Below are 20758 nucleotides of genomic sequence, written 5' to 3'. Positions count from 1 at the left end.
ATGGAAATTTCTAGTGAAAGGACTTAGCCAGGCAGCCTTTTTCCCTGTCTTTCCAGCCTATCTGAATCCTGAGGACATCTTTTCTGTCTGCATAGGAAGCAAGTGTATGTCGAAAGCTATTTAAATAACTGTCTGCAATCCAGATTCATGCTGACAACCTGTGCTTCCTGTTTAGTGTGATGTGATTCAGAATTGTTATGCTTAAGTAACACAGGTTATGATAAGACGTGGATGCCCCTGACTAAAGCTAGAAGCTCCCTAAAACACCTGCTCATTCTAATATGGAACAGCATGTGTGAGCCTGGGGGTGTCTGAACTTGTTGCATTTTTATGAAATACTTGCAAAGGCCTCCTCACCACCAAGGAAGGTTAGGTAATTAGATATCTTGCCACCATGGTCATATCTGGGGTTTCTAAGGCGTCGTCTGTGCTTCCTCCTCATCAAAGATCCCCTTTCCAGTATGTTTTCTACTAGCAGAGATCTTCCAGGTCGGTAGCACTCTGAGCACCACAAATTAGCACATTTGCCTGTTGCAGCCCAATATTCTGGGTATGTACCAAGAATTCTTTGTTTGCTGTTTACAGTTGCATAGCTCAGAAGAATAACTAAACTCTCCTGAAACTGTATGTAAAAAAGGTGACTTTTGGGCTTGTTTGGCCTTCTTTCCCTTTAACGTAATGTTTATAAATATTCCCCAAAAATGTGCTTGATGTGAAAGGTGTACAGTACAGACCTATCTTCTGAATAAACATCTTTTTATATTTAAAAGTTAAAAAGTGGTTTGTAAAATATTAAACTATTAAGAACAGAATATGACAGCTGAAGGCTCTATCACAGAAGTAGACTGAGGAACCAGACTGTTGTATCAGCAGAAGAAAAACATTAGGTTAATCTGTATTACAGCACTCTGAAAGAATACAGAGCTTTGAAAACAGCTTTCACTAGGGGGGTGGGACATTTTACTTTTATGTAGAGCTTTTGTTCATTTAGAATTGTTTACTCCAGCAAGCAACCCTGTGCTCTTTGTTTGACTGATTTTTCCCATTTGGCAGACCCTTTGCAATCACATGGATAACATTCTTCTTTCCACTGAGACATAGAAAAACTATTCTTTATTGACCTTGCTTGTTGTCCTTAATGGCAAAAATATATTTACATACTAGGTGAACCGTATGACTAATCGCTGACTTTCAGTGAAAATTCTTCAAAGCAAGAAACTCAGAGTTGCTTTCATTTTTATTTATTTATTTTTTAACAATCCAGTGATTTCTTCCTAGCAAACAACTCTGCCCTCAGCTACACATGCCCAACTCCCACAGCTGGCACTGAGAACTATGTACCAGTATCTGAGGGCTGAAGTTGTCTTAAAAGAAAAAATGCCATGCATAGAAATAATGTCTTCTGGGTTGGGTGGGGAGATTTTTCTCCCTTGTATTGAACAGCAGAGTATTTGCTGGGGAAGTATGGATGTGTACTTTTTCATTTCTGTGGATGTTTTAGAAAGCTAAGTATTGAATGTTTTATTTTGTATGGTTGCAGTGGGAAGCAAATTGCAAGACTTAAAACGTACACAAAAGCATTCACCATTTCAATTTTAGTTGTTGCACCAGTATCACAAAACATGGATTAAATTGTGTGGTACTGATTTAGAAACACATTAGCATTACAGTTTTACTTTGACATGTGAATTGTTGTAAATCAAAAGGAGATTACATAAGGGCCCAGCATGCCAAGATGAAATTCTGTCTTAATATGAGCAAAATTTTGTTGAAACAGATGGAATTGTGCACATTTAGCCAAATTTTGTGTCCATATTTATTTGTGTTTCTGAATGCTCACATAAAATCTTTTCTGATAGACATAAAACTCTGGATGAAATAAATGGGCTCTCTAGTTAGCATAAACTGGAGCTGTTTTACTGACTTCTGCAGAGCTGCAGCAATTTGTGCAAATTCAGGCTCTGCTCATAACAGTCACATTTTCAGAAACACTGTTTCTGCAATTCCAACTGAAGGCAAGGAAAGCTAGGGTTGCTCTGCATTTCTCAGAGGAAAACTCGAAGGGCCTTTTGTTATCGCTTAGCACATGTGCTGAGAAAGTGTAAAACGAAGATCACAGGGACAGTGTTTTCAATGATCTCGCCTATGTGTACTTACTTACTTACATAAGGCGCAAGCAGAATAAAAAGTGGATTGGGCCCCCTGCTAAAGTCCCCTCATTATTTTTTAATTCGGTCTTGTCAAGCTTAGCCCTATTTAGACCTTTAAAATTTCACAGTTAGAGAAGATAGTTGCAGTTCTCCGACTAATTCCATACAAGTCCAACAATGGCCCAGTCAATTTCAAGAAAAGCATAATAAAATGCAGATACCAGGTAGTGCTGCTGTGGTTCAACATGAATTTATTCCGTCACTTAGGCAGACTTCATCTGCACTGTTATACCAGGACCCACCCCCCCCTTTTTTTTTTCCTGCTTCACAATGCTGGTGTTTTACCAGATCAGGAAAACAAAATGTTTTTTGAGGAAGAACTCTGATAAAACATCAGGGTTGCCACAGTTCTGTGTTCTTCAACCACAGCTTTGTGGTCCTGTCCCCTCCCTTTTTACAAGCACTTGAGCCGGTTCAGGAAACTGCTGAGCCAACTGGAAGAATCAAAATTAGCTGTAGTTTTAGGAGCTTGTCTGCTCAGCTGCTTGCCTGGCTCACAGAGGGTTTGAGAGGTGCCAGAGCTAGGGGCAAGCATAGGAATGTGACCAAAGGTAGAGGAATCTTGCCCTAACCTTTAGGAGAGAGTTTCCTTCATTTCAACTTTGCTCATATTGCAGAAATAAAAAAGGTGGATTTTAACACCAAGTTAACACAAATATTGTAAGTAAATAGTAAAGCCTTTATTCTCGTTAAGAACAGCATTTTGAAAATAAAACATTTGCCCATGCTTTACAACCTTTGTAGTTTTGTATACTTATGTACAGTCATCATGGTACACATTGATTGTCTTGAAAATCCTTTAAAGATGTACTTAATAAGATACCAGTATGCAACAATCAGCGGGAAAAAAAGGTACGTTATAAAACACACATTAATACATTTAATAAATATATTATCTATCAAAAATGAGCTTTAGCTCTCATCAATTAATAAAAAGCACCTGCTTTGTAATCATGTAAGTTGGTAGAATAGTCCAATTGTTTTATTATAAAAGCTACAGTGCTCCCTTTTGCATTGCCTTTGGTTAAGCCCAAGGCATCAAGCTCCAAAGCCAACCAAGATGCCTGTGTTTACACTAAAAACAGAAACATCTAGCTCTACATTTCATGTACCTTGTTTGTAGAAACAAGTGCATGTACTGAGAGTGCTATTCTGAAGATGCTACATATTTTCTGGCAAGTGTCAAACACCCTCAGCTCCTCTGAAAGCAGGACAGGACCTGTGAAGTATGGCTTTGGACTCTTCTAGCCATTGATCAGAAGCCAGTTATTATAAATCTTGTTTTTCAGATGCTTTACAATTTCTGTATGGAAACACCACAAGCACATACCATCAAGGGACAACATAGTAGCTTTTATAGTGTAAAAGCTATGTAAAATTAACTGAACAGTGAAAGGCTTGTGCTTACACTTACTTATGTTGTTCACAGATGCTCTACATTCTAGATAACTCATAAAAGGCAAAAGTAAACAATGTGTTTACTGTAACAGAAATATAAGTTAACATAAAAGTGCCTTTCTTCAATTACATTTTTATTTGGGGCATTTTACATAACAAACTAGTGACTTACAAAAAAATTGCTTATTACTAATTGTATGAAGTTGGAAAGTAAAGACCCTCCTAATCTATTGCCACACCTTCACCACAAATTAAGCCCAATCCTGCTACTTTGCAATGGTGTGAATAGTTCATGTGACCAACTAAGGACAGTAGTCATGTGAATAGCAGATTGTAGGATCTGGCCATATTTTTGTATAAGGCCTTAAATTCCAGTCAGCTTCATTATGAGCAGGATTGGGAACTCTATTTATCAATTCAGTCACATCTAGAAAAAGAAAAAAACACTACTTCTTAAGAGAACTATATCTCATACAGTTTTTGTCCAAGGTCTGTAAAATGTGTATCATAGTTCATAAATCTCGGCTGTAGCATGATAAACCTTTTAAAAGAAAGCTGGACTACCATTTATGCCATGGTCATCTTATATGTTTTTACAGTAGTTTTCTGATGTTTTTTTAAAACAAAACCCTGCAGGCAAGTGATGATAAGGGGTTTTATATTATTCCAAATGATGCAACTTCTGGGTAACTATTGCTATCATAAATGTTACCTTATTTGATCAAAGCTTTGCTTTTAACAAGCAAAATGCATTTCTAAGTCACTGGATAGCATGCAATATCCACCCCTACCCTACTTGGTTACCTAGGCCATCTAGTTACTCACAAAATAAAATAAGCAATCCCTACAACAAGCACATGCTTCCTTTGCCTTGAGGAGGGAAGGGCAGGGGGGAATATCTGACATGGAGCTAACGTGCTCCTTTATTCATGCATGACAGAAAACTGTTGCTTCTGGAGGAGAAGGGCTGTGAAATAAAATCCTATAAGATGATCATGGCAAGAATGGCAATATATATTTTTTCATATATATATATATACACATATATATCTGTGTGCAACACGTAGGGACTGGTCTTGCAGCCACTGTACCTGTATGTAGACCCAGACTGCTCGTGGGAGTACAAGTCTGCAAGACTAGGTTCCTAATACAGTAGAAATGGAGGTACATGGAGAATCAGGAAGACTCTTGAAAAATAAAATGCTTATTTCTTTTGCAGTATACAGCAAGTAACTTCTTTCTGTGAAGCTACTAAGCTATTCGGTTATTTGTACATTATATTTTTTAGTTTGAAAATATATATTTTTATTATAGCATATGCAAAGTTTATTTGTTATATGTTTCCTATGCCCTCAAGTAAAAACAATTTGCTTTTAGTATTGAGGAAAGCTAAGATTAACATTGGCCAAACAGTGAAGATACAATGATGTTTTCAATGTCTGATATGTATTAAATGTTAAATAAAGGAATGATTGCTTAAACGTAATGAAAACCATGGCACAAACAATGGGCAATGGGAACCTTTCAAATAACCTGGAGAAAACAAAGATAAAAAGCTTTGAGAAATTCTGCCTTATATCAACTCAAAAAAGTGGAGGTGGGGGGGAGGACAAAGGAAGAAAACACCTTAAGAAACAAAAACAACGACAAACCACCTCCAGAAAGGAGATTCTACCCACTAGGCACTAAAACGCACAACCACATTTAAATGCACAAACAACTGCAGTCAATGGGACTACTCATATGAATAAGGATTAGAAACAGAGGCCTTGACCCTATATGCTGCTGAGTTTCTCCTGACAGGTGATCAGTACTTTTCAGCTGCCACCAAATTCCTGCTCGACAGTATCAGCCTACCAGCCCAGACCGGCTTGTGTCGTGCGGTGGGTCGCCCATCATCCACCATCACAACGAACATACTTCTGGCAAACGCGAGTCACGTTCTCTCCCCAGCTAAGTCTTTGCAAAGCGTATCCCTCCAAAGTTTCTTTTCATGGCTTCTTCTGTAGGAGAAGTGACAATGCGCGCGGCTCTGCTCGCACCTGGGGTTGAGGAATAAGAGGGAATCCGATTCCAGGCTTCTGGAGAGAGCTGACTATGCTGGACCTACACTTCTTCTCTGCCTCAAGAAGCTCCATAACTCCCATAAACCATGCACAGACCTTTTGTCTCTCCAGAATTGCTTTCATACACAGGCTTTTTAAAGAGAAGAATATCAACCTACAGTGTAATGGTAATTGAGTTGCCACAGAATGACAATGCTTGACTGCACATGATGCTACATGATGTTACAGTACAGCTAGATAATGAAGCAAACAAGGTACTTTTCATGACATTGGAAGTGAAGGTAAAAGGAGCAAAATGGAAAGAAATCCTGTATGTTTTCACACTGTAGTGGCAATCTTTTGTGGCAACGTGAATTAAGTTTAGGTGAAAGGAGGGTATTTTGCAAGCAGCTGGCAACCAAAGTCAGGCTTGCCTCGCACACTAGTTACAGACAAGAGAATATCTTACATTTCAGAATACAATATCCCTCTCTTCCATTTTGAAGTGTGCCTACTTCTATTTTAAATCAGATTCAGCTTCAGGCTTACAATTTTGTTTTTGCAATTAGTTTATCAGTTCAGTGGTGTTCACGTTTACACAAAATCCTCTGTAGGATTTCACAAGCTCCTGGATGTTCTGTTGCTTTGTTCTGGTACTGCTATGGATTCCTCCCTCAAAGACACACTGCCAGGGAACAAAATCTGCAACAAGGATTCTTATTCTCTACAGCCTACAGCCTTTCACCAGAGGTGTCGTCCAGTGTAACTTGGCGGAGCAGTTGGTATCTGCAAATAAGGATAATAAACCCATAACTGAGAGATCTAGTGTGTTCAGACATCAGTGTTACCATGCTACATGTACATGTCAGCTTTAGAGCCCGTATTTCCAGAGCAAAATGATGCAATGAAACTCATGTTCAACCCATACAGTGCATTTACCTCTCTGTAAAAGCCATGACTATAAATGCATTTCTCTCTCATTTTACTATCTAATGCTCTCTAGTAAGCTCTGTATCCACCTCAGAACAAAACAAATTCTCTAGCATCTTATCATCCTTAAACTGCCTTTTTCCTGAGCTGCATATTCTGGTATCAGAAAACACTGGAACAGATGAATCCAAGTATCAAAAGGAAGCTATTCATTACTGACAGCAAAGCACAAGCCTCATTTTATTAAAGTCAGTATGTTTCCCATTGTATTACCCACACTGCAGAATCCTCATACCTAATCTCTCTTGCTTACTAAACCCAAACAAAACTGTACTTAATTAAAAACAAAAGAAGAGACCTGCAATCAGATAGCATTCTTTGGCTTTAAATGTAGAGGCTGAGTTATGGAATCAGCTCATGATTCAAAATAAAAAAGCCCAACTCACATGAGTATAAACTGGCTCATGGGTAAATTTTTAACAAGCATGTTGGTATGCATGAAAAAACATGGGGATGAAAATTATTTTTCAACATTATGCCTACTATATGTGATTTCTTAACTGCAAATTAAACATCATGCGAAAAACATTTAGAAAGCCTGTTTGGCATCAGATCACTAAGCCATTCTTACAACTGCAAGGCTGCAAAAAACAGGTCTATCAAATAACAGCATGCCAAACTATTGCCTGAGAGAGAAAAATCTATGTTGTTATCATTAAAATATTCTATACTCCTTTTTTTATGAATCTCTTTCACAGAGATCCACACATATGTAACTTACAAAGAATTATGGACATTTTACAAGAAAATGGAAGATAGGTGAGAGACCACCGTTATCTGCAACAATGATTATTATTTAAAGTAAAGTACTGGCTTGAAACACTTGTGTGACTCACAAAATGTTGAAAAAAAATCAGGTGGGAAACTGTGTCACTTACTAGTTAACAAACTTAACACAAGCGTAGTTCAAAGGGGTCATGTAGAGTCACCAAAGAACTTGGTTCACCCAAGCTACGATGCAAAATGTGAATGGCTAAGGAAGGAAATACGAAATACTTTGTAATTACATCTTGTCTAGAGGGGAAGAGGAGCATTACATGCATACTTGCTCCCTGAATTTTCATTTACAGCTTTCACCCTGTTATGAATAAGCTAAATGCAGAAGGCTTTTCAATTAGTAGCAGTTGCATATGTATCAGTACAAAGCAAAGATTTCTTAAATCATCACGTTTTGATACTTACAGTCCCACCATTTAGTACAACTGCCATCTCAGTTGGCTGATAAACATTGCTTCTAAAGGGAGCACTAGGTCGGCTTCCCAAACTGCCGTTTCGAAATCCTGCCGTCCTTAGCGCTGTGTTTAGAAAAGAGAGATTGTTCTTAGAACCCGGTCAGAGCTGCGCATCTCCTTTGAAATCATAAAAGTTTAATCTTCCAGTTTAGTTACTGGGAACTGTGCCATTGATTTTAACTTTTATGCTGCCATACCAGTTTTCACATTGCTTTTGAACAGCAGGTTTTTGTACAGAATTGGGGATGGATTGCAGAAAAGAAATCAGTTTTACATAAAATTAACTGTTTGCTGTGGAACAGGAAAAGTTTCTCAAACTTTGCTTAGTCTCATTTCACCAGGTGTTTAATGTCTTCAGTCGGTGAACCTGTGATGCATCTTGCACAATGCTTTCTGCAAAATACTTCCTCTATCAGTCTGGATACTGTGGGGTTAAGTAAAATGATATTACCCTTTGCTTTCTATCAAACTCAGAGGACAGAGATCCAAAACATTGCTTGAGCCAGCAAGCATGCTCACAGTCCCCATGAGCATTACTTCAGCATGACGAGCACATAAGGATTTTCCAGATGTTTCAGATTATATTTACTCTGTGAAACTAGAAATATGAAGTAAATATTGCTTTCGAATAGCTTAAACATGGCAATTAACTGAGGCAAGAGAGATGCTGACTGTCCTTCTGAATGTTTATAGCAGAACTACATTAGTGTCTCCATTAATTGCAGCACAAGTTTGGATTCAAGATGTATATTCTGAATGAGTGATGCGTAGTTAGGGATGTGCTTCTTTCCCTCTAAACCAGTCCGGGGACTGGCACACACATACTCTATTTTACTACAGGGGTAAATAATGGCTTCACTGAATTCAGATGTGGCCAGGGAACAGAGCTCATTTGTACACGCTGCTTGAGCGGTTACAGCGGGCAATACTCATCTGTCAGCTGGTAAATAGAAACATGCCTGGATCTGGCACCTGGGGCAAGAATTTCTCTGAGATTTAATTGAAATTACAATACTCAGCTCTCTAGCTGAAGTTGAGGATGAACTGAAGTTTAGAGGAATTTCAGCATAAACTTCAATGAAGTCAGGATTTAATATCATTGCACTGTGTGCAACAAGATTTAAATAGATCCTACTGCCATACACATTCCTCTGTCCACTGCTGCCCTTCTCTTTGGGTGTTGTGCACAGAGCTGAAGAATAGTATTCATTTAGCACAGATATTTAGAAATCCAGCTCTGCAACTGCTCAGCTGTTTTCTTTAATTATATACAGAACCTTAACTGCTCTATATTTTAAGATTATATATATACACACACTATATAGATACATTTTGCAGAACACTGAGAGGACAAAAGATGAAACCCTCTACACTAGAATTATATATCTTTTATTTTATATTTAACTACCTCAGGGTCAGTAGTATTCCTTCTTTGTAGTTTTGCTTCTTATTGTGTGTTAGACAACTGATTGCTCTGATATTTGATAGTACGCACAAAGAAAAAAGATCTCTCTGTAATGCATATGACCATTAAAACATTTACACGTTTCAGTATATAATTTACATGTTCATTTCAAAACTATTTTTAAATGACAGTAAATTTAATTTCAGATTGCTAAGTTTTCCTTCCCTATTACTGCTGTTAGTCTAAAATATTTTCAACATGAGAATCAGAGAGAAAGTTGCCAAGAAGGTTTGAGTAAATGTCATGTCATAGTCTCCTTTTAACACACATTTTAAATTTAGTTAGCTTTGTTTTTAGGCACTGGCTCAGAGGATGACTTTTAGTACTAAAAGTTATTAAATGAAATTCAGTAACAGAGCTTATTGGGCTTGGGTTTCTTTACAGTTGTAGCACTCCACATTTCTTATCCAGGTTTTTCATGTATAAGACAAATCCTATTTGCCTTGCAGAAGTTGCCCTGTTATTGAGCATTGCACTTTGAGAGAGCACTGAGAATTCATTTAAGTTGCCAGTTTCCAGGGATTCTAAATACTTTACTAATATTTTCTAGAAGACATGGGAATGAAAATAATTCTTCTAAGTAGATATTTCAACATATCTATCACATGAATATTAAAAGCCCAGATTACTATGTTGTTTAAATAACTGAATTTAAAACTGTTTTGCTTTATTAATGCTTCATGGTATTCCTGGAATAGAACAGCTCTTGTAGGTATGTATAACTTGGAGCTGTTTTTTAATGAGAAAAAGGAAAAACTATGAGACCATATGCTTATTTGAACCTATAGTTTAAAGATTATTCAGATTCTTAGAATGCTTATTAAAGTCTTAAAAGAAAAAAAGGAAAGCAAATTTGCTTTATACAGAATGAATTAATGGAAAATACATTTAACCAAACATGTTTTCCATTTAAAGCTAACCACTTATTTAAACAAATTTTACAGTCAGGGAACCAAAAGATGTTTTCTAGTCAGAGAATCACAGAATCACCTAGGTTGGAAAAGAGCTTCAGCATCACCAAGTCCAACCATAAATCATGTCTTCCAAAATTTACGTATCTTTGTTATTCTTAAACGTCATTATTATTATTGAAGAAAGTATCCCTCCTTTAATTCCTAAACTCTTAAAGACAAATTCTTGAATTGAGATTAATTAAACGAATAGCAGAAAAGATTATTCTCTATATACCTGCAAAGAGTCAATTGCTAATGGATTCTGGGTGCTTAGCCACTGACAGCCATCAGTGCAGTGATGTGACTTAAATTAATACTTGGAGCCATAATATGTGACTTGAATACTTTTACTTGTATTTACTTTTACTCTCTACCATGTGAGTAAGTTACTTCTACTCTCTACCATGTGAGTAGGTTTTGTCTCCAAACCCTGTCATTGTAATTCTGTACATAAGTTAGAGAACCAGTAAAAAAGAATAATGAATCTGTTTTGGTTTATTAAAAACATATCCGTCTTCCACATGCCATGGGAATAGGAAAGACGTGCATTTATTATGATAAATATTAATAAGGGTATCAGATAAGGAAATCTATTTTGTATTCAGATAGATTAAAACATATCATAAATTACACTATAATACATACTATAATTATTTTATAGCTATCATACATTAATCCATTTCACTAAAAAACTTGATCACTGAATGACTAGATAAAACAGGATCTAGTTTTTTTTTTTTTTTTATGTATGCATGAATGAGAATAGTACAGGGTGAAAGATCCAATTTTCTTCTTATATCTGCCTTAGTCAGAAGTAACTCCACTGAAGTCGCTGCAGTTACCTTACTATGAGATTAATTTAATGGGAGTTGGAGGGCAGTAAAAAAAAAAAAAAAAAAGAAAGAAAGATGAGTGCACTAACAGTCTACGGTGAAGCTGCCTCTGCTTCTTTGGAACAGTAGTAATAAATAACCATTCTTTCATCCTCGTGACTTTTGTTTATCACTACCTGCGTTACATACTCACAGGATCTTAACTCCTTTCTGTTCAAAGCTTCCATGCAAGGAGGAGACCTTTAAAGTTCCTGCTAAAGCACATGGAGGGAAAATACTTTTCTGACCCGACACTGTCACAAACAAGAGTGCTCTTTTCCTACGTGTCTGGTCTACATCCAGAGGAAATATCAAAACCAGAGGAAAACAATGATACGTAAAGATGAAAACAAAGGTAAAGTGCCTGGATAGCCATTGGCTGGGATGCCAAAGTTCTCGTCTCAATTACAGTGAATAAAAAGCAGTTTGTGTAGTACCAAAATCCTTTGTCCAATTGTGGGACTTCACCAGAACACAACCTACCCTACACAACACCATCAGGCTAGTCACATCACCGGTCACATAAGCATCCCTGTATATTTTCTGATATGTGTTAAACTTTCAGCAATGGTTTGGATCTCTTAAACAAACAGTTTGGCTCTGGCCCTTTTGGTAATCACTCAAACATTTTCATTGCAAATTTTCATTATGTGTCATCACACATTGTTCTGTGTCACCAAACAGCTATGACAAGGAAAGCAACCATTACCTTGAAACCTGTCTCTGCATATTCTGTTCACATGTTAAAGTCTTCAGGACAAAAACTGTCTTTGAACTTGCCTGTATGCCACCTTGCATTTTTTTCTCCAGTGTCACAAAGTAGCAAAGTCCTATGCTATTACTGGTAGCATGATTACTATGCTAATGGTAGTATGATTAGTAATAATTATTTTGTTGCTGAAGAGACTGAACACTTTGTAACATGGAGAACTTACTTGATTTTTTTTCTTGGGTTTTAAAAAAAATACTTCATATAAAGTGTTGTTAGTAATGACAAAAATGTTATGTACGTTATTTGAAAACAGAAGTTATATTTCCAGTGTTTTCCTTCTGCTTTTGGTGTTGTTCATTTTTTCAATGAAAAAAAACAAGACTCATTCTAACCAAACACATTTTCTGTATTGTTTTTCCTTTACTATTTTCTTAATTGATTTCTTAACAAACATTTTAAAAGTGAGCTATATGCAATGTAAAAATAAATAAATGTAATGAGCCTTGTTCTGAATACCTGAAAAACATCTCATACAGATTATTTTCTTTGTTACTACAGAAAAATTGTAAATTCTTACCTGCATTATGTTCATCCATTGAAAAGGCTTTATTTTCCATGTAGCTTCGAGGAAGCTGTATATCTTCCTCAAAAGCAGTTTCACGCATCCTTGGCTGTGAAGTATCAAAATAATTGGGAGTGTTTTCCTGCTGTGATGGAAGGATGGTACAGTGGACCTCAGGGATAGCATGAAAAATAACAAACACCCAACCACTGGACACCAGTGCAATAGCAAGAGTGGGATCACTCCATTTGTCTCTTCTCTTTAGTTCAGCATTACCAAAGAGGTACATAGTCATCCAGGCTACCCAAATCAGAATGGAAAAAAAAAGTGTTATAATGAGACATACTCCATTTTTCTTCCATTTCTTAAACTTTCCACAGAGAGTGAAAAGAGAAAACCCCATGGTAAATACCATCAGGAACATAACGTAAATCAAAGCCATAGCAAAATCCATTGGTTCGTAGCTGCAGGCCAACTTGTTATCTCTGACAACTGTTAGTATTAACCACTCGGTTGCAATAATGACCTGAACGAGCATCAGGCATATTGCCACACCAGCTAGATGCCAGCCAGATGGACTTTTCCCATGTCGAACTAGTCTACGAAGTCTCCAGGCTTGAGCTAGCAAGCACGAGAAGCACAAAGCGAAGATAACTCCCCATAGAAACCTTCGGGTAGAGCACACCATTTCGTCTTCTTGGATGATGAAAGCAAATGTCAGCCCAAACAGTCCAAGAGTCCCAAAAAGAAAGAGGAAGTGCATTCCCAGGGGGCTCTTCTTCTCTTTCTCCTTGATGAAGGGCAGCCTCACCAGCAAAATCAGCATCAGCAGTAACGTTGTCAGCACACCTGCTCCCGCAACTGCCTCCACAACTATTCCCCAAATGGCATCCAGGTCGCACAGGTACACGTACTGCGGGAGGAGATCCAGTCCGCACCCTCTCGGCGTGCTGGAGTTTTCAGAAGAGCCATAGCTGATCACGAAGAGGAGGAAGAAACCAATGGCTGGGTAGGTTTTCATTTTTCTGTCTGAGACAATAAAACATTTGTTTGTTTAGCTACAGGTCACTTTAGAGGATTTCACAGGAATTGGAAGTACAGCCTGTTTTAGTAGCTCATGTTTACATTTTTTTTTTTGCACTGAATTTCCAGCTGAATTAGCCTACCCCTATCCCCTTGTGCTGCCCTCCCAGAAAGTTACTTTTACCTTGTACACTGACTGCAAACTGCATTTGCATAGATAGAAAACGTTTCCCATCACCACCCCTGCAAATATCCTAAAACGCGACCAGAAGAAACAATTTATCATGTTGTGAAATCATACATTATCTACAGTATTTTACTGTTCAAATTTGGCTTCTTAAAGAATGTGCGAATTGCACTGGACATGATACAAGCGTAAGTTGTATCCAAATTAGACTATTTCGGAGGCTTGCTGCTTTACTGGAATAATGATAGAGTTACCCCCTCTCTCCTCCCTCCCCCCATCCCCACCCCTCTTTAAAAAAAAAAGAGAGAAAGAAGTCTGAGGAAAATAAACATTGGGCTTTTTTTTTTTTTTAAAAGGAAAATCTTGTTTTCATCCTCAGTCAATAGGCAGTTACGATATTCATTCCTTTCATCCTCTTCCAAAGCCCAGGTATTAGATTGCATTTGCGAATGGGAATGGTTGGCTGGAGAAATCTCATATTCTGCAACAATGGTGCACACATGTAGTGTCATCAATCAACTCATCAAAAATGAATGTCTCTTTGTGCTTCTTAGCAAATCTAAAGCCATTCAGTGAAACAAACAACAAAAAACAGAGCATCACTTTCCTCAGCCTACAGAGTGAATAATTGTAAACTCCCCAGGAACACCACATATCACGCTCAATCATCAGGACCAAAAATCTGGACAAATTCCAGCAAGTCAAGACAAATTCCTAGTTTTAAGCAGAACACAAATTAGGTGATTTAAAAAGATATATGTTACGCCATTTGCTTTTACTTAGAAAAGCAGGAGATTGTTAAAAATGTAACGTTTAAATGAACAATCTGTCCCAGAGAGAGAAAACACCACGTGTACCAGATATGAAACCTCATCCTGTTAACCTTCACTTGCATAATAAGTGCTGCAGATTTCAGTAGGATTACATTCAGTGATATGAACTGCATGCCTGGGTGAAAATGCTCAGAATAAGAATTTCATTATATGATGTATGGAGAACGTATGGAAGAAAAGCACCATGGAAGCAGGCACTAATGTTACTCATGTAGCTCACATGACATGTTTAAGATACACAGCAAAAAACAGAGGCACTATCAGTAGCTTTTTTACAACTTACACAAAGCCCTAAATGATTACTCATATAAAGGTGTTTTATAAATCAGAAATGTGTTTAATGAAAACATCAAAAATTTTAAGGAGTTGAAAATAGTTTAAAGTAACAGTGCAATGTTGTTACATTGGACATAATCAGTCCTAACCAGTGCCAAAACTATTTACACACACTGCACAAAACAGTGCAGTGTCTATTACAGATGAGCACTATGGGTTTTCTTCCGGTGCATTATAATCCTGTAACAAGCAAAGTTAAATCTTGAGAATCTCAATCTTTAAGCTAATGTTCATCCCCTTTCGCTGAATAATGAACAGTGCCCATTTTAGGCTACTGCCAGGAGACGAATGATGGAAATTACACTTTCCTATTAGAGGAACCAAGACAGCAAATGTGCTAATATAAATGCGTAATGACTTTATGGTCTTCATTTATGCAACAGACAAAAAAGCTTATTACAAAATTTCATCTCTGAAGCAGAAGCTGTGACAAATAAGGTGACAGGGCATTGGACAAACAAGAGAAGAGTAATGAATGAGCTGTGCCTGCCCACGGAAATTACAGTATCCTCACACTGTTGGAAGGGCTAAAATGTTCTAACGATACAATGACTTGCAGCTAATGACTAAAGATTTTTTCCTACCTAACTGTAATTTTCTTTATGGTGAAATGGTAGATGATTTACTTATTTGTACCTGATTTGTATAACAGGTTTCTCAGTGACTGTCATAACACGGTAAAAACACTGACTTTACAGAAAGAAAATTAATCATCAGTGAAATATATTCATTTTCCTATTGAAAATTGTTATGCTCGATAAATCTCTTTACGAGTACAGAATTAACTAGAAGGAAACATTCTGAAGGTAACTTCGGAATCCCTTCTACACATAGGCGGTTCTTACTCCAACTAGTGCATTTACTTTTTAGGATATCCAAAACATCCAAAAAAAAAAGTGGGGAATGGTCAGCACCTGCTGGTACAAAGGGAGGAAATCCACTAGGATCTAAGGCAATGCTGCAAACCATGGGTACCAATTTCAAGAAGCAGGAGGTCATGTGGAAAGTTACTCAAAACTCATCCTCAAACAATGTCTCCTAAATTGGAAACAATAAACAGCCCTTTAAATGAGGATCATGTTAATTTTCCACTACCCTACCACTTAAAAATGATGATATACATGCACTAAATTGGTTTTAATACTAGCTTTGTTTATTCACTGCTCTCCAAAGACCTGGGGGGTAATGAATTAAGTGCAAGTATCTCTAGTTCTAAGATATTTTCCAGTTTTCTGGTTACTTTATTCATGTCATGTAACCCTCATGTGATTGAGCTATTCTAGGACAGTCTGTTTCCATGGAGATTGTGCTGCATGGGTAAGCAGTCATATTGTCAGCCCATCATTTGTTTCCTCTTCCTATTTGGAAGTGTTTGCGAAGGGAGGGTTAATACATTTGGAGTATTTTCCCCTGCTTGAAGGAGTAGTCTCTTTAGGAAAGAGGGAAACACAGATATTCAGAGATGTTCAACTCGGGAGTTTTCCCAAGTTTCTTCCCTCTGTGAAATTACTTTTGGGAGAGCCGACAGAAATAAACAGTAGTTCTCTTAGAAAGCTCCAATGTAGTTACAGTATAAAACAAGAAATCTCTAGGATTGCTGACAGGTATTCTTGGTGTGCAATCACATTCCCATCACATGTCAGCAAGTCATGCTGAACAGTAGATGCTTTCTACATCAAAGCTTTCAAACTGGGCTTCCTCCAAATGAGGAAGCTTCTCCTTGTCACTGCTATATATATAGCCACATTTGCAACCAGTTTACTACATACTTCTGCCTGACTAGGTAAGAACTGGCAACATTAATATGCAAGCCCCATTATGATACCAGCCCAAAACCTCTTGCTAGCACTGTTACTCAGCACTGAACTCTCACCGGTACATAGACGAGGAAAAACTGCATTACAACACTGAAGTTTTAGCTTTAGCTGAAACCACAAACTGAGTAAGTAAAAGAGAAAACTATAAAGCCTTTTTTTTCCAGAAAAGTTGTTTTGGAAAAGGAAAGTATATCAGTATGGGTTTCTTGTTAATATAGTGCCTTCCTCAAGCCTGTGTTGTGGGTGGAGAGGCAGAAGCCCGTGCGTCTCGATTTTACTACGGAATCTCGTCTCTGCTTATTATTCCCAGTAGCTACATAAATCAGTGACTGTAGGAGAGTAGTATTTTTACCTCTTTATGTCTAGATTAGCTCTCAGCAAAGTTACGCAACCTCTCGGCAGTAACAATAGCTCTCTGTTTGACTGGCACCTCACTCCTACTACCACCGGAGAGCTACAGCAATAGTAATGCAGAAATGTCACAGAAACATTCCAGCACAGACACAGTCAGCGACACCAACGTATCTCCGGCAGAGCTGAATGAAACTGTTAATACAGAAGGAAATCAGCTTGATTTTTTTTGTCCCCAGATCCCCCTCCAAATTGCAGTACGACTGGTTAAGCCAACATACCTGGACCCGAGAGCAATCACAAGCACATAAAATGAATCAAGGAGCTTTAGGTATTTCAGGCATAAGCAGCAAACAAACAGTAGGATGGCTTGCAAATCCAGTCCTCAATTTTCAGTCCAAAATCTGTACTCAGTTACCAAGCACAAACTGCTGTTTGCAGCAGAGTGAAGTCCCCTGCGCTATCGGGTGTAGGGGACAGTGCGAGAACCGGTACAGAAATGGCAGACACGGAGCTGCCCCAGCGGTACAAAGTACAATTGCAAGCAACTGAGCAGAAAGAGAAAAATCTCACAGTTGTCATCAAAAAGTTGTCATGGTTAAAAATCAGCGAGGCTTTCAAGAGCTGAAGCCTTCTGACCAAAGACTGCAAATCTCTTACCTAATCAAACACATACTGCTGTATGCTGTTAGAGAATATCTATAGCAAGAATAAATCTGTAACCATGCAAAGGTTTATGTTATTTACGCTTAGATGCATTGTCCGATCCCCTTCTTACAGTCCTAACGTTAATCAGCTGATACAGGAGAATGCATCCAATCTCAGAAAAGGAAAACAGCCCAGTAAATAAAAGCAGTAGTAGCACAAATAGTAACCTGCTCTGCCATGCACAGGCAAAAGACTGGTTCACTGTAGCATTTCCAAAGAAAACCACCCCCACCACCAAGTGTTGTGGAGAGATGGTAGCAAGCGAGGAATTAATCACAACACGGGATCTCTGCCAGCTGCTTTTGATCAGATTTGAAGAATGAGCTCCAAGACTGGTAACAGAGCAGCAACAGCCAAGCCAAGATCAGACTACTGAGGAGATGTATTTCTAGAATAATAATTAATAGTACAATTGCACTTTGTATGCAAAAACACAACCCTGGTTCAGATTTACCCTGCGTTGGAATAACCCACGTAATGCTCACAGCTACAGAAAGCATGACCCCACTCCAAAAGACGTAGGAAGATGTGTTTTCATTTAGAAATACTTTGCGATGCTGAATGTTATATGAAATGATCTTTCAGCTGTTCTAGGTGCTCACCATTTCCTTTGGTCAGACCCTGTATATTCTCTGTGCCTAAATGCTTATGACTACAAAATCTGGTCTTATTATGCTACTATCGACCAATGACACCAATCAATGTTTTTTCTTTGCTTTGCTAATTCTCAAAACTGTTTCTTTTCATGTCACAGCCTTGTGACGGAGGGGTTCCCTTCACCTGATGGCCCTGATGCAGTGAGACAACACCTCAGCACCCACATCCCCGGCTGATAAGCAGCATGTAAAGCACCGCACAGGCTCCGTGCTCCAGCAACGAGAACCCACCGAGGTGTCGAGGTTCAGCGGGCAGGAAATCCTGTTAGCCTTGGGATAAACATCAGGTCAGGCGTAAACAAAGGGTTCACATAAGTGCTAAATCCTATCGCTATTTAGCTTTGGGCAGAAGCAGTACAGAGGGAGGGCTTTTTATTAAGTGGAAATTAAACCGCTGGCGGTGCTCAGCCCTCCCGAGTCGCGCTGCACCCCGACCTGGGGCTCCCACCTTCCAGCTGAGGCCGGGACCGGGCAGAAAGGAGCAGCCAGGGGCCAGCAAAAGGCTTCTCCCTCCGGTCCCGGTCCCGGTCCCGTTGCCCGGCCCGGAGCACAGCGCCCGGTGCCGGCGGGCGCTTCCCCGCCTGCAGCCGCTTCCCCGCTCCCCCTTAATCCTCCCGCACCGCCTCCTCCTCCCCGCCCGCACCGAGCCCGCTCCAGCCCGCTCCCCTTCGGCCCCCCGCTCCTTCCTCTCCCCTCTGTCCTCCCAGGCTCTCTCTCCCTCCCCCAGCCTGGCTCAAAGCCCCCTCCTCGCCAGCCCTTCCCGGCGGGGGCAGCCCCCTCCTCCGCCCCCCTCTCCTGCCCTATATCCACCCTAATCCCTCTGCCGGACTCCCTGCAGTCTGCTGTCTGCTGCCGGCCACCGGGCTAATTCCGCGGGCACAGCTCGGGGCCGGCACCTCCGGGGGCCGGGAACTGGGGAATGGGGGCCGGGGGCTGGGAAACGGGGACCGGGACCGGGGACCACTCACCCGCTGGCTGCTGCAGCCGAGGCCGGCGGGGCAGCTGTGTCCGCCTGCCCGCCGCAAGTCACATCCCGGAGCCTGCGAGCACCGAGCCCCCCCGAGGCTGCTCATGGAGCGCCTGGCCCCGGCACGGCACGGCACGGCACGGAGCGGTGCGCTGCCCGCCCTGCTCTGCACCCTCCGCCCCGCTGCGCTCCGACCCGGCGGCCAGCCCCCTCCCACCGCCCCGCCCCGGCACGGCACGGCTCGGCTCGGCACGTATCCACCTCCACGGGCACCGGCACGGCACGGCTCGCCCCCAGCCCGGCCGGATTGCTGCTGCGAGGTGCAGGGACCGCAGGGCACGGGGAGCAAGCACCGTGTTTCACCCAGGCGTGCGGTCCTCCGCGCCCCGGGGCTGTGCGGACGGGGTGCGAGAAATACGGGCTGCAAACCCATCCCGGCACGTCGGCTGCGTGTGCACACCTCCGGCTGGTTTGGGGATATCAGGGGAGGCAGGCTTTGCAGTTCCGTGGCAGCTGGGGGTTTGCGATGGGCTGGAAATATTCACCCCATCTGCCTCCAATGCACGTGTCCAACCTGCTGCTACCTTAGACATTCAGAAGAGAGAAACTGTATTGAGCAAGCGACATTTTCCAGGTTGCTTATGCAGCACAATTCAGGAATAGGCCCTGTGAGCGCATGGGGCCCCGCAAAGGCGATGCTCGGAGCCGGTCGGTGCCTCCCAGCTCGCAATGAGCAGCTCACGTCCCCCTTCTCAGCTTCTGCACAGCCCAGCTCTGGGAAAGCTGCAACCCCTCCGAAAGCAGATGCTGTGTTCACAGGACAGGGCTTCCTGCAGACTTCAGAAGGAGTTATTTGTAGCAGGGAAAGACAGCTTCAGTTGGGGATGTTCATTGAACAGCAGAAACTTGTCCGCCTTTTAAGCCTTTAGAGTACATCTGTGCGACGCCCCTGTGACTGGCAGCCGCTGTGTGTTGTGCGTCAGTGTTTTGATGCTTTCAAACTGCTAATGGGAAACTGGGCAGACACAAGTGCAACGGCGTTGTCAGTGGGAAGCGATGGACACCCGTCCTTCCTGACCGCGGGTAGCGCGCTGTGCATCTTGCCAGTCTTCCATATTCAGAGCCTTTCAAAGGGAAACTGCTGAAATGTGTTCTCCAACACAGATCTGTAACCTTTAAACAGCCTCATGCTAGCATGCATGGGTTCATTTAGATGTCACTTGTTATGTCCTGGGGGGTTACCTGAACTTCTCAGGGTAGCTGACGTGCGGTAAATCAGATGGTGCTGTTGCAATGCGATTCCCTGTGTGTAGGCTGGGCAGCAGGAGGAGAACAGCTGCAACAGAACAATTTCACGTTTCTGCTCTTTTCTCCCTTGCTGATTCTGGATTTTAGGCACTGGCTTTATTTGAGTCACATGTAAGCAATAATACCCTGCCCT

At 40.6% G+C, this 20758-nt stretch overlaps 3 protein-coding genes across 3 annotated transcripts in view; 2 read left to right on the top strand and 1 right to left on the bottom strand.

The window, feature by feature from the left end:
- The window catches only part of IQCK (IQ motif containing K), a 66667-nt gene extending 54266 nt beyond the window's left edge, over window positions 1-12401 (top strand). The window contains exon 9 of the mRNA XM_083800497.1: window positions 11347-12401. Coding sequence (XP_083656623.1) covers window positions 11347-11372 — 26 coding nt within the window. The 3' untranslated portion in view covers window positions 11373-12401. The remainder of the gene's footprint in view (window positions 1-11346) is intronic.
- Window positions 2869-20355, bottom strand: GPRC5B (G protein-coupled receptor class C group 5 member B). The gene is made up of 4 exons (XM_083800478.1): window positions 19319-20355; window positions 12455-13468; window positions 7826-7938; window positions 2869-6439 (listed from the first exon to the last, which is right to left on the bottom strand). Exons 2-4 carry the CDS (start codon window positions 13458-13460, stop codon window positions 6395-6397), a joined length of 1164 nt encoding a protein of 387 aa, XP_083656604.1. The 5' UTR covers window positions 13461-13468; window positions 19319-20355; the 3' UTR covers window positions 2869-6394.
- LOC310882150 (uncharacterized protein) overlaps window positions 13478-20758 on the top strand; it is a 189713-nt gene continuing 182432 nt past the window's right edge. Inside the window, exons 1-2 of the mRNA XM_083800501.1 lie at window positions 13478-16760; window positions 18449-18637. The gene's annotated coding sequence lies outside the window, so the exon portion shown is untranslated. The remainder of the gene's footprint in view (window positions 16761-18448; window positions 18638-20758) is intronic.

The sequence above is a fragment of the Anser anser genome (genome assembly GCF_964211835.1).
Source record: "Anser anser genome assembly, chromosome: 15".
NCBI classification, from domain to species: Eukaryota; Metazoa; Chordata; class Aves; order Anseriformes; family Anatidae; genus Anser; species Anser anser.
The sequence above is the reverse complement of the archived record's forward strand: the minus strand, read 5'-3'. Positions and strand labels throughout refer to the sequence as shown.

Excerpts from the sequence above, each read along its gene's own strand:
- GPRC5B (XM_083800478.1), bottom strand. The coding sequence starts at position 13,460 with ATGAAAACCTACCCAGCCATTGGTTTCTTCCTCCTCTTCGTGATCAGC. Across the intron at positions 7,939-12,454 it reads AATGGATGAACATAATGCAG|CGCTAAGGACGGCAGGATTT; the intron begins GTAAGAATTTAC and ends TTCTAAACACAG. Across the intron at positions 6,440-7,825 it reads TTGTACTAAATGGTGGGACT|ATACCAACTGCTCCGCCAAG; the intron begins GTAAGTATCAAA and ends CCTTATTTGCAG.